The sequence below is a fragment of the Biomphalaria glabrata genome, chromosome 5 (genome assembly GCF_947242115.1).
Source record: "Biomphalaria glabrata chromosome 5, xgBioGlab47.1, whole genome shotgun sequence".
NCBI classification, from domain to species: Eukaryota; Metazoa; Mollusca; class Gastropoda; family Planorbidae; genus Biomphalaria; species Biomphalaria glabrata.
The window spans coordinates 37739784-37757140 of record NC_074715.1 but is presented as its reverse complement, the minus strand read 5'-3'; the positions used below and the strand labels follow the sequence as shown (position 1 = coordinate 37757140).

Genomic DNA, 17357 nt, shown 5'->3' with positions numbered 1-17357 from the left:
GTGTTGACGATGTCTATTCAGGATAACATGGTTTATAGAGTTAAGGGTGAGGAGCTGGATAGAGAAGACCCATTTGAGCCCCATGGGATTAGCGCCCTGCAGACTGTTTTTTTTACTATCAATTTAGTTCAAATGTTTGTCAGGGAGACTAATAAATATGATGCCAAATTTCTGACCAACAAATAGCTCACAAGAAGATTCCTTGGTCATAAATGGGTGGGTGTCACTGTGGCCATAATGAAGGTGTTTGTTTCCTTGGTACCTGGGAGGGGAGGGGGAAGAAAAGTAGTAAATTAATGTGACAGAAGTGTCTTCAAACACAAGTATTATGACTCATTCAGGCCTAAAACTTCTTAACAAAAACTCTTTTTTAATTCTGTTCTGTTTTGAAAAAATTTGTTGGAAATTTGCAAAATTCCTCGTTTGAAACTGTACTATTTGATATTTACAATAGTTTTTTAAATATTCACATTAAAAAAAAATTTGCTTCACTTTTTTTTTTATTTCTCTATATAAAGTGCATTGGATGTCAGGACGCTTCAAACTTAAAATCACAATATATTTATATATAACTTTTGAACCAATAATCAAATAATGCTAGCATCATAAATTTGGTGATGTTGGAAAGCATTTTTTTATCTTCTCTTTCATTCTATTACTATTACACATTTGTTGTTATAGGATCAATTAAAATTTTTTGGTGCAACTACCTTCGGCTACATTAATTAATCCCTTCCTAAAAAAATAAGCAAAGAAGTGTTCTGCTAATTAAGGTCTAATAGATCTAAAATCTAAGAACTAACTTACTAAGAATGTACAAAGTCTCAAAGTGTTTCCTTAACTTCTAGATCTAATCAATAATCATAATAATGACAATAATCATTAAATTCAATAATCATAATAATGTCAACTCTCTAGACTCTACTACTCTAGTCTAGTGATTTAGATCTATAATAGATTAGATTCATAAATACTAGAATGGATCCAGACATGGTCACATCTGTTGATATGGTGCGCAAAGGTGCACACGTTCAATATAATAAAGTATCATTCTCCGCCATGACACTAATGGTTGTTGTTTGTTTATTGCTGACTGTGAACCTAGATCATAATTAACATGGTGGCAGCGGTATATTAATGATCAGAGGTAATCATTAATCAGTATATAAAGGTTTATTGTTTGCAATAATAAATAGGCAACAATTCAAGGCTACGCCATGCAATGGCAGCTAGAAATTTCCTTCCTGTACCCGAGCCGCTCGAGGTAGAAGGAAACATGGCCGCTAATTGGCAAAAGTTTCACCGGAGCTGGCGAAACTATGAGTTAGCCACTAAATTGTCGGAAGAATCAGAGGAGGTCAGAGTGGCCACCTTTCTAACAATTATAGGAACAAAAGCGATGGACATATATGAAGGTCTTGAAATGGAGAAGGGAAAAGAAAGAAAGATGGAAGAAATAGTGAACAAATTTTAAAGTTTTTGCATTGGAAAAACGAATGAAACTTATGAGCGCTATGTGTTCAATACGCGTGAACAGCAAGAAGGCGAGGACATTGAAAAGTACATAACAAATCTGAGAAGACTAGCAAAAACATGTTGTTTTGAACGCCTGGAAGATAGCTTGATTAGAGACAGAGTAGTTCTTGGTATTAGACATGAATGCATCAAAATGAAATTGCTACAAGATAGTAGTCTCACATTGGAAAGGTGCAGAGATATTTGTAGAGCATACGAGACCGCCAACAAACAGTTGAGACAAATACAAGCCGACCCTCCAATCATTGAGAAAGTATCAACACCTTCAAGAACAAACATTCAGAAAGGTAAATGCAGGTATTGTGGAAGGATTCACGAAGACATTAAAGAAAAGTGCCCTGCATGGGGTAAAATGTGCCTAGCATGCAAGGGGAGACATCATTTTGCTGTGATGTGCAAAAAGAAAATTCAGCAGGTGTCAGATGATATGTCTAAAGATGAAAGACAGCTACAGTCGGACACAAGAGATGATGTCATGATGGTAAAAAATGAATGGGTGATGTCTTTGGAGAACCACAAAACGAAAAGGATGACAGCAGTTATGACAGTAAATGGTCACCGTGTAAGGTTTCAAATGGATAGTGGAGCTGATGTAAATACCATCCAGGAAAAATATGTAAATAAGAATCAGATAGAAAAGGCAACGCAAAGATTACTAATGTGGAATAAGACTGAAATGAGACCAATAGGGAAAGCCACTCTAACGACGAGAAATGAGAAAACTAACGAAACATTTGAGGTGGAATATATAGTTGTACCAAATAATCTAGCATGCCTTCTAGGTCATGAAACTTTAACAAGAATGAAGTTAATCAAAGTCAATAAAGATAGGTTCATAGCATCAGTAGTGAATAACCAAGAAGAAGACTGTAGTCCAAAGTTTACTGGTGATTTGGGTGACTTAGGAGAAGTGTCTTTAAAGATTGATAGCAGCATTAAGCCCAAGGTTCTGCCGTGTAGAAAGATCCCTATTGCTTTACAAGAAAGAGTTAAGGAGGAGTTAAAGACCCTAGTGCAGAGAGGAATCATAGAACCAGTGATAGAGCCTACAGAGTGGGTGAGTCAGATGGCAATTGTGGAAAAAGCTAATGGAAAAATTAGGATCTGCATAGATCCACAAGCCCTGAATAAAGTTTTACTAAGGGAATTCTATAATCTTGCTACTTTAGATGACATATTGGCAGATTTGAACGATGCCAAAATATTCAGCAAATTGGATGTGCAAGAAGCTTTCTGGCATGTCAGACTAGACAAAGCGTCATCTAATTTGACAGCAATGATAACCCCTTTTGGTAGATACAAATGGAAACGATTACCATTTGGACTGAAAGTGAGTTCAGAAATTTTTCAGAGACGATTAAATCTAGCACTAGAAGGACTAAAAGGCTGTTTCAATTACGTTGATGATATTATAGTGGTAGGAAGAGGAAGAACGAAAGAAGAAGCACTCAGAAATCATGATATTAACCTAAGAGAGCTGATGAAGAGATGTCAAGAAAAGAAGATTAAACTGAACCACGAAAAGTCTGTTTTTAGAACAGCTGAGATTAATTTTTTGGGTCATATTATTACAGAAGCAGGAATAAAACCAGACCCGAACAAAGTATCTGCGATTTTGAGTTTGAATGCTCCAAAAGATATTTCATCAGTCCGAAGATTCTGTGGCATGGTTCAATATCTTGCAAGATTTGTTCCAGACTTGTCGACAGATTTACAGCCCATAACAGAGTTGATCAGAAAGAACACACCATTTGTTTGGTCTGATCAATGCACACGAGCTTTCAACAAGATAAAACAGAAAATATCGACTCATGGCACATTGATATATTTTGACCCTAACAAAGAGCTTACATTACAAGCAGATAGTAGCAAAAATGGGTTAGGAGCAGCGTTATTACAAGATGGCAGTCCAATAGCATATGCTTCTAGATCATTAACTGATACTCAGAAAAGATGGGCACAGATTGAAAAAGAATTGTTAGCAGTGGTTGTTGGTTTGGAACGTTTTGACCAGTATACGTATGGCAGGACAGTTATAGTTCAGAATGACCATAAACCACTGGAAAACATCCTTCAAAAACCACTCAGTTCTGCTCCGAGAAGGCTACAAAGTCTAATGATGCGTCTTTATCGTTACGATATCCAGTTTCAATATGTCAAAGGCAAAAATTTGTTCATAGCTGATACTTTGAGTAGAGACCCATCAGAGGAAAAGAGTGATATCCCTGATGTTTGTGTCAATACAGTGGGACTAGCAATACCAGATGCAGTGCTGGAGAAAGTCAGAATCGAGACAGAAAAAGATAGAACAATGCAAACACTTATTCAGTATATCCTAAATGGATGGCCAGACAAACATAATAGTTTACCTGAACTCAAACAATATTTTTCACTAAGAGACATGTTAACATACAAAGACGGACTCCTGTTGAAAGGAGAACAAATAATCATACCGATATCACTTCGCAAGGAAATAGAAGAAAAACTCCATGCAGCACATCTGGGAGTAGACTCAATGAAAAGAAGAGCAAAAGAAACAGTTTTCTGGCCTGGATTATCAGCTCGAATACAGGAAATAGTCTACTCATGCTACATTTGTCAGAAAAATAAACCAGCAAATCAGAGAGAAGAATTAATACAGCACGAAATAGGTTCTAATCCGTGGGACAAGATTGGAATTGACTTATTTCAAATGTGTGACCAACAATATCTAGCCATAGTGGACTATTATTCCAATTTCATAGAGGTAGAAAACATGCAGTTGACAACACACGCAATTATAAAGAAACTGAAAGTTTTATTTGCAAGATATGGGGTGCCCAAAGTTTGTATATCTGATAGCGGACCTCAGTTCACATCGGAATATTTTTCCAAATTTATGATGGAATGGGGAGTGACTCATTTGAAATCTTCTCCAGGACACCATCTGTAGAATATTCGTGTTACACAAATAACAAACTAGTGTTTAAGAGGGAAGACATATTAGGAACCCCATTTATTACGTAAACACAAGCGGTGTTGCACTGACGCGCTAGTGTGCAAATGTACATATAATACTATTATGTTACATCTCTCTTCTTTAATTCAGAAAATCTATTTATCAGAATAACTAACAAACTAGTCAACTAAAAAGTCAATTCACAAATCAAGTCTCTTGGGTTTGTTAACTATTCTGCCTGAGCGTGTTACGTAAGGTTCATGTGGTCTAGCGGTGTTAGAAGAAGCAGTGTGTAGTGGCGGCTCACAATCTAGTGTAGTTTGTAATCTTGGACTCTCTAGATCTAGTGGTTCTGGTTGTTCTGAGATGTCATCTGGAAAGTCATAATTATTGTCAAATCTGTTTGCTTTCTCAGAAGACTTTCTGATGTGTTTTCTGTTTCTTCTGTAGACCTTATTTCCACTTTTGACATTATATGATCTAGGCTTAGAATGCTTCGAAACTACTGTTCCTGGTTTCCACTTAGAATTAAGTTGCATTCTGACTGCCGTTTCGTCTTGTAGTGGATTATGACTCTTAACTCCTTTCCTCTTGTCATAATAATGTTTCTGAGACTGTTTCTCGGAGTGAACGTGTTTCTTCACCAACTTGAGATCTGGTGTCATTTTGATTTTGATGTTCAGCACACCTGCTACAATCCCTAACTGTCACTTCAATGTCTGCATTCATGACTTCTCTGGCTCTCTGCTTACACTTGACTATTCCTAAATGAGATTTGTGAATCAGATTTAGCATGTATTTACGTAAGCTTGGTGGCATGACTATTCTCAGACCTTTGTATATTATACCATCAGAAGTTGATAATTGGTCTCTTGAATCCCAATATGGTCTGACTTCAATTGGAGTCTCGCCTCTTGTGTCTGGCCAACCAGTCATAATTACTTCCAGAAGCATTGAAAGTTCCTTGCTTGTACAGTCTTTAATTTCACTGTATTTCGAATCACTTACAGAGATCATATGCACTGAATCATCTGTAAATTCACATGTCTGTGTATCAGTATTTGGTAGATGTGCACGAGAAAGTGTATCGGAGATAAACATTTCCTAGCCTTTTCTGTAACAGACTTTCAGATCATACCACTGTAGTCTTATTAGCATCTTCTGTATTCTCATTGGTGCTGACAATAGAGGTTTCTTGAAGATTTGCTCCAGAGGTTTGTGATCATTATAAACTGTTACTTCCTTACCAAATATGTAGCAGTGAAATTTGCTTGTACTATACACAATTGAGAGCATTTCCTTCTCAATCTGAGCATATCTTGTTTCTGTATCTGTGAGAGCTCTTGATGCGTATGCAAATTTTATACGGTCTTCCTGGAGTAATACTGCTCCCAGTCCATCTTTATTTGCATCACATTCTATCTCTACGTTCTTGTTGACATCATAATATGACAAAACTGGAGGGTTTGTACAAAGATGTTTCAATTCTTCAAAACTCTTGTTTTGTTCATGATTCCATTGAAACTCTACTTCATCTTTTAGAAGCTTTCGTATTGGAGCATCTGCTTGACTTAGATTAGGAATAAATTTTGCTAGGTACTGAATTAAACCTAGAAATCTTCTGATTCCATCTTTGTCTTGAGGAGATGGCATGTCAATAATTGCCTTTATCTTTGCTGGATCTGGTTCTAAACCTTTCTCTGACAAGATATGACCCATATAAGGTACTCTGTTTTGCCTTATCTTGCACTTGTCATAGTTCAGCTTTAGATTGTACTCCGTTGCTCTTTGCATGACTTGTTTCAAAATGTGATCATGATGTTCAACATCTCTACCAGCTACTAGAATGTCGTCTATGATGACATATGCTCCTTCAATACCTTGAAGCATTTCATCCATAATTCTTTGGTAAATTTCTGGCGCTGATTTGATTCCAAAAGGTAATCGTAACCATCTATATCTTCCCAGAGGTGTGTTGAAAGTTGTGAGAAATGAAGATTCTCTTTCAAGCTTTATTTGCATAAACCCTGACTTGGCATCGAGAACTGAGAATATCTTTGAATCTGGAATATTAGTGATCACATCTTCAATAGTTTTCATCTGGTGATGTTCCCGTCTGATTGCTTTATTGAGATCTTTTGGATCAATACATATTCTCACTTTGTCATTCCTGAACGAAACAACCATGGAGCTAACCCATTCAGTAGGTTCATGTACTGGAGTAATAAATCCATCAGCTTGCATTTCTTTAAGTTTTTCTTCAACTTTATTGCGTAGTGATGCTGCTAAGCGACGTGGTGGATGGATAACTCCTTTAGCATTTTCCTGTAACTGAATCTTGTATTCTCCTGGCAGTGTTCCAGTTGTTTTAAGCATTTCAGGAAACTCTCTTTGTAACTCTTCTTCTGCCTTGGATTCTATGCTGTCAATCCGTTGTAGTAGTCCTAAACATTCTGCTGTGTCACCACTCAAAATGTTCTCTTGACTAATGTCTACTACCTCAAACCTTGCCTTCACCTCTTGGATATTATTTTTCAAAGGTAGCACTACTGCTCCTAAAGTCTTAATAACATGATTAGAGTAAGACTTGAGCGACTTTGCTGAATAAGCAAGTTTTACTTTGTCTTTGAGCTTTTCAAACTCTGACTTGACAAGAATGTTACATCTTGCACCAGTGTCGATACGAAAAATTAATGTCTTGCCATGCACGACTAGTTTTACAGTCCACTTGTCTTCAACAACATTGATATTCTCAATATTACCCTTTTTATACTGGCTACTTGCAGTGCTAACAGGTATAATATTTTCATCACTGTGACTGTCATCTTCTACTAGATTGACGATGCGTCTTTTTCTGCACATTTGAAACCAGTGGTTTTTCTTTTTGCAGAAATTGCATGTGGTTCCTATTGCTGGACATTTTCCCTTTTCATGGTTCTTGCCGCATTTACTACATAATTTATCTGAGTTGTCTTTAGACTTCTGCTTGAGTACATTGTGCGACTGCCTCTTGATTGCTAGAACTTCTTGGCCCCTAAACATTTTCACTTGGCTTTGCGACATCTCGTATTGTTGTCCAATTTCTATAGCCTTGCTAAGGGTCAACTTCTGTCCCTGGTCAAGTAGTCTTAATTGTACCTTTTCGTGCATGACTCCACTAATAATCAAATCAATAAGCATATCGTCTGGGTTGTCATACTCACAGTCCATAATGAGAAGCTTTAGGTCTTTAATAAAGTTATCAAAACTTTCTCCTTCTACTTGCTTTCTCTGATGTGCTCTAAATCTAGACACTCTTTTATTTTGTCTTGGCCTTATGTAGTCTTCTATTTTCTTTAATAGCAATTGCGGATCTTCCTCTTCACTATCACTAATATTTAGAGTTTTGTAAACTTCACGGCCCTGTTGACCTATCCACATTCCCAGCCATCCGGCTTTTTGTTTACTATCGGCACCAGCTAACTCAGTAACTGTCCTTTGAAACAAAAGCTCACCTGCTGTTGAAACCTTAAAAACTCTTGATACAGATCTTTAGCATTCCAATTCAAGATTGGTTGCTCAAAATAAAAAGAAGCCATTATTAGATTAATAAAAACCTTTGTCTGGACAGCTTTTTAAGTTTTATTCTGACACCATGTAGAATATTCGTGTTACACAAATAACAAACTAGTGTTTAAGAGAGAAGACATATTAGGAACCCCATTTATTACGTAAACACAAGCGGTGTTGCACTGACGCGCTAGTGTGCAAATGTACACATATAATACTATTATGTTACACCATCAATCCAATGGAAAGGCTGAGTCAGCAGTTAAAATTTTGAAGAACATAATGAAGAAATCTAGAGAATCAAAGTCAGATGCTTATGAAGCTCTTCTGGAATTTAGAAATACTCCAAGGCAAGACACAAATCTAAGCCCAGTTCAGATGTTTTTTGGTCGGATGACTAGTGATGGGAACTAAACTAAATTTTTTTAGTTAAACTAAAACTAAGTTTGAACTAAAAAAAAGTAATTAAACTTTTAGTTAATCACAAATTGAAAAAATTAGTTAAACTAAACTAAAAAACTTTAGTTAAACTTTTACTAACTATTTTGACCTTTTTTAAGGACGAAACAGCCAAACATGAAAAATATAAAGCACAACCAATCTCTTTAGCTAAATGTAATAAACATTTATTTGTGCACATGAAAAAAGATTTAAATGTCTTTATGGGATAGATGTAGATCTTAATAGAATCACTAGATTAAACTAGAATGATACTAATAAAGAAAGAAATTAGAAGTAATTGTCCAAGTTCTAATATAATATAAGTTACCTTTAGAAGTAGGCCTAATGATAAAACTGCATGTTGACTCTCTAACTAACTCTAGATTCTAGAATATTCTGGATCTAATATCTTCTACAAACGAAATGATCATAAATATAATCTGGATCTAGAATTAGATCTAGCTACTAGACCTAGATCAAATAATTAATATTTTAATCTAAAAATAATCTAAGAAATACTAGTTACTACTAATACTACTACTACTAGATCTAGATCTAAAATCTAAATCTAGATAAGTCTCGTAGATATCTTAGTAACTCTAGATCTAGAGTCTAGAGATTTTAGATTATTATAATTATAACTAGATATGGGTAATTAGATCTATATACTCTAGTAGATCATACTAGATCTAGATAGTAGATATAAGTATAATTATAATAGAAGTAGATGTAGATCTAGTCTAGATTTAGTTAATTTAGTATTAGATCTAGTAGTGACGACTATTATTAGTTAGTATTATAGTCCTTATAGATCTATCATCTATGCATCTTAGACTTAGGTCTTAGTATAATATGTAATCTAGAATCTAGAATAATCTAGATATATCTAGATCTAATCTAGACTCTAATTCTAGAATAGTAGAATCGCTAAAGTAATAGATCTAGAATCTAGTCTAATAAAGTTTTAATAAAATTTTAAATTTACATCTAGATCTAAGACTACTAAGAGTTAGACTCTACTTAAGACTAAAATAATTAAATATATTATGACTAGATCTATAGATCTAATAGTAGTAATAGACTAATACCAATAGACTAGACCGTAGACGTCACTAGACTCTAACTCAGTCTAGATCTATCCAGTAAAAAGTTGTAAAATAAAAAGAGTCGACATTTCTTTTAGATCTATAGTAAAGCAAAATAGCCTGCAGCTATACAGGAACATACTGGTGTTTAATAAAAAGCAGCAAAATGTAGATCTATAGAAACAAGGAATTATCAGGATTTATCAAGCAGCGAAACTTGCTAGAAATATTATGAACACGTTTATTTTTCTCGCCTATCAAATACCTTGAATTGGCGGGAATAGCGGCCATTATAGGGTAAAGGTCAAAAGGCTTTCTAGAGACATGTGGACGCTCTAGTTTATTCTCATCTCTATTATTCATTATATATATTCTCCAAATTACATAGATTTAAATATTTATTGGTATGCATGTTAAAAAAGTTTGTAAAATTTGTAATTAAACTTTTTAGTTTGTAACTAAAAAAAATAATTAAACTAGGATTTTAACTAAACTTTTATTTTTTAATTAAACTTTGGCCTTAACTAATTTTTTTTAGTTAAACTAAAAGTTAGCAACTTTTTTAGTTAACTTTTGCCCATCACTACGGATGACTCGAACACTGATACCAAACAAAAGGAGTAACATTAAGATTTCTACATGTCAAGAGAACATTATGAGAAGGAAAGAAAAACGTCAGATGAGTGTAAAAACATCTTATAATAAGAGGTCAAGAAATTTAAGTCAGCTGAAAACTGGACAGATGGTCTATTTCCAATCTCCTAATGACCCTACATGGAGACGTGGAAGAAGCGTATACATGTATGTTATGTTTAGTTGTTTATGTTGTGGTTTTGTTTTATTTTTTTTCTATGATACTCCCCGAAATGTTTTATTTTTTTTTTAAAGAAAAGGGGATGTTGATATGGTGCGCAAAGGTGCACGCGTTCAACATAATAAAAAAGGGTAAAAATTTTCCGCCATGACACTATAATTATAATGGTTGTTGTTTGTTTATTGCTGACTGAACCTAGATCATAATTAACAACACCACTGCAACTTTTAGAGTCTAGATCTAGACTTATACTAAATTATACTTACTTATATAGATCTAGAGTCTGTGTGGGTCTAGAAATAGTCTACTGTCTAGTGTTAAATAATAGTTGTATGACATGTAGGAATCTATGTCAGTGTCTTGGAAGCAGCATCTCGGAGATCTCCAGTTTTGAAAAATTGATTAAGTAAGCCTAGCAATCAACACCAACATGGCTACATCGCCAACCATACTGTATCTGAATGAAACGTACAAAAAGAAAATTAAATGCTCAGAAAAGGTGATTTAAAATGCTCACAGAACTATTAAATAAACTATAAATATAAAGGAAAAAAAAGGAGGAAGCTTGTAATGTTAGAATTTGTAGAGTTTTAGATCCTCAGTTCCCATGAAATAGTCCTAGGTGACGGTCCTAGTCCTGGCTCAGTCAGTGGCTGGGAATGGGATGTGAAAAAAAAAACAATTATTATTTACTAACTATTAATTATTATTTATTTTAGTTCTATTAAAAAATAATTTTGTTAACACATCATTAAAGTACTTCATTAGAGCTTTCCAATGATACATATTATGTATAAATTGTGACTGACTGTCTTGTGCTTGTCATGTGTGAATTGTGTGTGCAGCAGTTAGAAAGTTATGATTTTTTTTGGTCCTGTTTTTACCTAACCAAAATTAACACTTCACTTTCACTGAGCCCAATGGAACTGGCTAAACAGGGGATGTCACTGGCTATGCAGGGGAAAGCTAGGCAAGACCCCTTCCCCGTGGTCTAAAGTTCAGATTGAGTTTAGTTAGTAGATCTAAATATAATGATAGATTTACTTATTAGATCTAGTTAAGAAATTTAATATTAGTAGATCTACTAATCTAGTATTTGTACTATACTATTAGTAATTAGTAGTAAATTTCTAACTCACAAAGCTGATTTCATTAGAATTAATGATTCTTACTAGTTCCCCTTACTACATTTATCTTGTTATTTCTGGTATTTTGTTCTCTAAATAGAAAAATATCATATATATATATTAAAAATTATATATTTTGTTTTATTAATTGTAATTGTTTATTTGACCCCTTTTGAATGTAGCAAAATGACAATTAATCTAGATTTATATTTTTAATGCTATCGATTAGGATTTTTTTTACAGTGTTTCAAAGTACCATTCTTTGCTCTCTCTCTTTCTTTCTATAGAAAAAAATAAATTTAGGAAAAAAGAAAAAAATTGTTTTAAAAATACAAAATTTTGTGTAATTCTTTTTTTAATGCTTTATATAGACTGCAGCGTTTTAGGTAAATATCGAAAATAAAATACAATGTTTTGATAGAAAGCTTGCTGTTTTTCTCAAATAGCAGTTGTCAGGTTGCAAATCTGTCAAAACCGGTTGTCAGTGAGATTCTAGGAGGTAAAATGAACCTGTATACAAAATTTCATGCGGATCCGTACAACAGTTTAAGAGATTTCTTGATCAGTCAGTCAGTGATATTTTGCGTTTTCAATAAGAGATTACCTAATTTTATTATTTTGAAAAATGTGTAACTTTTGTTGAGCTAAAATTTAGTGTTCACTTTATATTCCACAGGGACCATCATTGAATCTAAATGATGGGAAAAGTATATCAGGAATTTCTAGTATAGCTAAATACCTGCAAAGAACACAACCTGAATTTCAAGGTAAAAAGATATATTTTAGTTTACACTTTGTTTCAATATTTGTGTATTTGCAAATTATCATCTAAAAAAGCTGCTTATAGTTAAAAGCTCTCTACACATACATTTTTGCAAGCCCAAAAATTTGTTTTACTTATACCACTTAATTCACTTATACTGGTTAAAATTTCATAACAAACTTTCCATACAGGCACAGGGTTTCCTGCAATTTCAAGGCGCTGGTCCACAATGACATGTTTTAATACTTCTTTCGGCCTAATACTGATGAAAAACGTATATTGTCATCTGACAATGTTTCTCAACCTTTTTTTTTGTAACTTCTGTTTGGACCTTTAGCCAGTTAGGGGTCGGGGAAGGGGAGGCTTTAAGCTAATAGAGCAGAGCTCTAGTACCAAGTAATTTCCTGCATTCTGAACTACACTCCTTATGGCATGTGTAACTCACATATCTGTATTGAACTTAATTGTCATATTGAAACCAAAGAAAAAATTCATCACCATTCAACCAATCTTTATGAAATTTGAAGCTAGTATACAGAGGCTGTACAATATGTTAAAATACCCAACTGCCACTTGTGGGTCTCTACCTGCCAATTTGCAGCACCCTATATTATTTTTTTTTTTCATATGGTTGGCTGGTTAGGAACAGTTTTTTAGTTAAACTGTTATTAATTTTATTGACCTGGCTTGTCAATATTTGTTTCAGTAAATTTGTTGTTTTTCAGATTTATCATTAGAGGATCGCATGGTGTTTGAACAGTGGCTAGAATATAGAAACATCATTACTAATTGTTCTGATGACATAGAGTCTCAAAAAATTGTGTTAAAGGTGAGTACTTACTCCACTCCACTTTCGTGGATTAAACCCTGCCCATACGAGCGAGTGGTTGAATTAACTGGTCTTTCGATCGATTCATAGTCTAATGTTCTTGTCTGGACTGTTTTCACTGCTTGCTCTAAGGGGCAACCCAAATCTCCTCCACCTGGAGGAATCCATACCAATGTCGAGTAAAATTTCAAAGAAAAGCGGGTCTGATTAGACCCTAACAGGCTCCGCTGGCCAGGTAAAGTGCGTTAGGCCTGGAATAGAAAAATGTGCTACTAATCGCCTCGCAACGTTGGTACATAGGGAGAACGGGCCACATTGTGAAAAAAGAGCTACCGTTCTTCCCAATGCACAAACCCTGATAACATCATTTTTCCCCCAAACGAACACAACAATTAAAATACCAAAAGTCTCAGAAAAAATTAACCCAAAACCAACACCTCATACTGGGAAAGTAAGTATCCCCCAGGCTAATTTAGGTGGAAAGATAAAGCAACATGATCCCCAAATTTCCAAATCTGATACTAAAACTTTCAAAGTCCTTCAATGTAACGTCCGAGGACTTATTCCAAAGATACTTGAAATAACTAACCTGCTCCACAAAGAGTGTGTGGATGTTGCCTTACTACAAGAATGTCTGATAGGTGAAAAAAGAAGTGTCTCAATACCCGGGTACTCTGTTTTCCGCTGCTCCTGTGGGGTTAGGGTTAGGGCTGGTTACATTGGTGGCTAATGCTCTGGTCGCCAAGAAAGTGTCCACAGACTTGAGTCAGGGGAGGACAGACACTTTGGTATTAGAAATTTGGAAAAATAATAGATGCTTCAAGTGCATCAATGTTTATAATCCACCAAAACAAGAACTGGCTTTAGATGTCAGAGAGAAAATAACTGTAGACACTATCATAGCTGGAGATCTAAATGCCCATTCACCTTCCTGGGGCTATGATGACACTGATCAGTCTGGTAAAAAAGTTCATGACCTGTGCAATTCTACGAACCTTTTTCTTTTGCAAAATAAACACTCTCCTCCTACTCTTCTGCATGCTAGCAATGATTCACTATCACGACCAGATCTTTCTTTAGTCTCTGCTAACATGGAATCTGTCATAACTTACCAAGTACTAGGTGATATTGGTTGTGACCACCTTCCAATATTACTGACTGCCACTCTTTCTAAAATCAACACCAAGACCACTAAAGAACCACGAAAGTGGTGCTATAGTAAGGCTAATTGGAAAGGATACGAGACAGCTGTCGACAATGCCCTTGAAAAAATCCATGTAGAGTCTAGCTCTGTCAACCTTGTGTACCGTCAAATAACAACAGCTATCCTGGGCATGGCTAAAAAAATTATTCCTCGAACTTACCCTTGTAAAAAATTTAAAAACATTTGGACGGCTGAAATCAACAAACTTGTTATGGTTTGGAGAAGGGCATACAAAAAGGTCCAAAAGAACCCAAAAAATCCAGCACTCAGGCAGAAATACAACAGACTCAGCCTACTAGTCAAAACATCTGTTAACAGGGAAAAATGAGAACGTTGGACCAACACCTGTTCAAGGTTAGACCTAAGGGATAGCTCTAAGTCCTGGAGTCTTCTGAGAAATCTCGAAAATGCTGGGCGTACGAAAACAGCAACCCCATTATATTCACCCAGTGGGGTAACCATTTCATCTAAGAAGAAAATTGCCATCTTGTTGAACAAATATTTTGCTAAGATCAACAAGGCTGCCAAGAAGTCCCCAATGTCCAAAGTCATTGATAGAGCTCGCAAAGCTGATGAAAAAAAAAAGACCGAAAGGAACCACAGACCAAAAGTGCTGAGGGAACGATGAACTCCCCCTTCTTGATAGGCGAGCTTAATGCTGCCATAAGGAATTGCCAGCTTAAAAAGGCCATCAGGCTGGATGGTATAACCCCTGAAATGCTTAAGCATGTAGGGGGGAAAGGAAGGACCGTGCTCTTGGCATTTGTAAATAGAACCTGGGCAGATGGTCATCTGCCCAGGGCCTGGAAACGTGCTACCATTATTCCTATACCAAAAAAGGGAAAAGATGCTTCCACTGCTGAGGGCTACAGGCTTATCTCACTCACATGGGAAAGATGGCTGAAAAAATGGTAAATTAGCATCTGGTTAGGTACCTTGAGAGTGCCCGTCTTATAGCTCCAGAACAGGCTGGTTTCAGGGCTGGAATGTCCGCTATAGACCAAGTCAACATCTTTGTGCAGAGCGTAGCAGATGGATTCCAAAGGACCGAAAGCACATATGCAGTCTTCATTGACTTAAAACAGGCATATGATAAAGTATGGCGGCCTGGTTTGCTTCATAAGATAAGAGCCGTGGGGGTGCGGGGACGGATATATTACTGGATTAGAGACTTCCTACAAGAGTGTACAATAAGAACAAGGATGTACGGAAAAGTCTCAGGGGAAATGACCCTCGAGCACGGCCTCCACCAGGGCTCCGTCCTGTCATGCGCCCTTTTCACGGCCTTCATAAATGACCTACCGGCTCAGCTAAAATGCCAAAAGCTGCTATATGCTGATGATATTGTCCTTTGGAAATCCGGAAGGAGAGCAACCTCTATACAAAAAGTGTTACAAGAAGATCTCCATACGCTCTGCTCATACACACAAAAATGGAGGCTAGAAATAGACACCTCCAAGACGGTCTATTCTCTGTTCACGCTCGGGACTGGCATTCTCTGGCAACCTTTCCAGCTCTCCCTCAACGAAGTGGCTCTCAGCATGAAAAAGCTACCCAAGTACCTTGGTGTAACTTTAGATCGCAAACTAAAAATGTGTGAGCACATCCAGGATGTTGCAAGAAAGGCCTCAGGGAAACTTTGCATTGTGCGGAAGCTGGCATCCACGAAGTGGGGAGCCCGAGCAGACATGCTCCGATCCCTGTATTTAGGAGCAGTCCGATCACAGATAGACTACAGCCTACCTGTGCAAATTTGTGGCTCTAGGACTGCTCTTGAACAACTTGATAAAATACAGTCCCAAGCACTAAGATTTGTCTGTGGAACCTTTAGGACAAGTCCAGTAAATGCGACTGAAATAATGGCTAATATAGGTCCACTAAACCTTAGGAGGGAAAGGTCAGTACTGACCTGCTATGAGCGGTATAAAAGGCTGGATGAATACCTCCCAGCTAGAAAACTAGTGGATGGTTGGAGATGCAGAAGACGTATCCAGATGCAGTCTTTTATGCATCATGCCACTAGACTATCTGATGAAGCTGGCCTCTCCACCAACGGACAAAACATTTAACGCTTTCATCCCCTTCCCCCTTGGTGTCGCCCAATGACCCCAGACATATGCTTAAAACTAGTAGACCCTAATGCCACTAAGCTAAGTCGTTCATCTAACGACCTTCAAATCCTAGCTCTGGAGACCATTAATACCTTCAAGCCCAGTGCTATTTTTGCATACACTGATGGGTCAGCATCAATAGATTCTGGAAGAGCAGGCTATGGAGCCTACATCGACTTTCTTGGCTCCTAATCAGTCAAAATCTTTGGACCATGTGGTAGTGTTTAGTGTAGAGAAAAAAAATAATAATTGTTTTGTTTTCCAATACATTTAAATATAACCATAAACTTTTTTTTTAATTTCAGGAACTGAATGGTTATCTAAAAGACAAAGTGTATTTTGTAGCAGAGAGATTCACTGTAGCTGATGTAATTATTTATCACAGTCTATATGAGATTTATGTAAGTAAACCATTTCATTGTTGAGTTAAAAGTAACTCAATTTTATTACTCTAGTTGCATTTAAATCTTATCTGTGCTATTTTACATCTCAAGTGATAATGTTTTCCCTTTGCAACTTCTCATGTTACTTAAGAGGCTAATTCTTGATGCACAACCAGGGTAACCTTGCACTTTCACCCTTCTTTCTACTTTTGGTGTGTATTCCATCTGCATTAAGGGAGCCTCCCTTTATGCTTGCTCTCCATGTGGATCTATCCGGCGCCTCTTTTTTTCCAACTGTTAGTGTCAATTTTATATGTCGCATCAATATATCTTGATGTTGTGACAGTCAACCTTGTGAAATTCTGTGAACATGACCAAGCTATATGATACCAGTACAGGTTTTTCCCCTTCAACTATATTCTATTTATAGCCTATTGTCCTCATAAACTAATTTTATAAAATTTAGCCTTTTGTTTCTTAGAAAAAAGTCACATTCCAAGACAAGGAAAATTACATCTACCTATCGAGGTGGTTCAATAATGTGAGTAATACCAATGACACCAAAGTATTATAGACA

General features: G+C 36.1%; 2 protein-coding genes across 4 annotated transcripts in view; one reads left to right on the top strand and one right to left on the bottom strand.

The window, feature by feature from the left end:
* LOC106059354 (adenine DNA glycosylase-like) overlaps positions 1-9833 on the bottom strand; it is an 86273-nt gene extending 76440 nt beyond the window's left edge. Inside the window, exon 1 of one of the 3 annotated variants that reach the window (XM_056031171.1) lies at positions 9815-9833. The gene's annotated coding sequence lies outside the window, so the exon portion shown is untranslated. Of the gene's footprint in view, positions 1-191; positions 460-9691 lie in introns of those variants that run through there. The other 2 variants (XM_056031169.1, XM_056031168.1) reach the window with 2 other exon arrangements.
* Positions 9834-10624: 791 nt separating this feature from the next.
* LOC106059536 (eukaryotic translation elongation factor 1 epsilon-1-like) overlaps positions 10625-17357 on the top strand; it is a 7643-nt gene continuing 910 nt past the window's right edge. Inside the window, exons 1-5 of the mRNA XM_013217185.2 lie at positions 10625-10862; positions 12167-12257; positions 12979-13082; positions 16703-16798; positions 17262-17321. Coding sequence (XP_013072639.1) covers positions 10794-10862; positions 12167-12257; positions 12979-13082; positions 16703-16798; positions 17262-17321 — 420 coding nt within the window. The 5' untranslated portion in view covers positions 10625-10793. The remainder of the gene's footprint in view (positions 10863-12166; positions 12258-12978; positions 13083-16702; positions 16799-17261; positions 17322-17357) is intronic.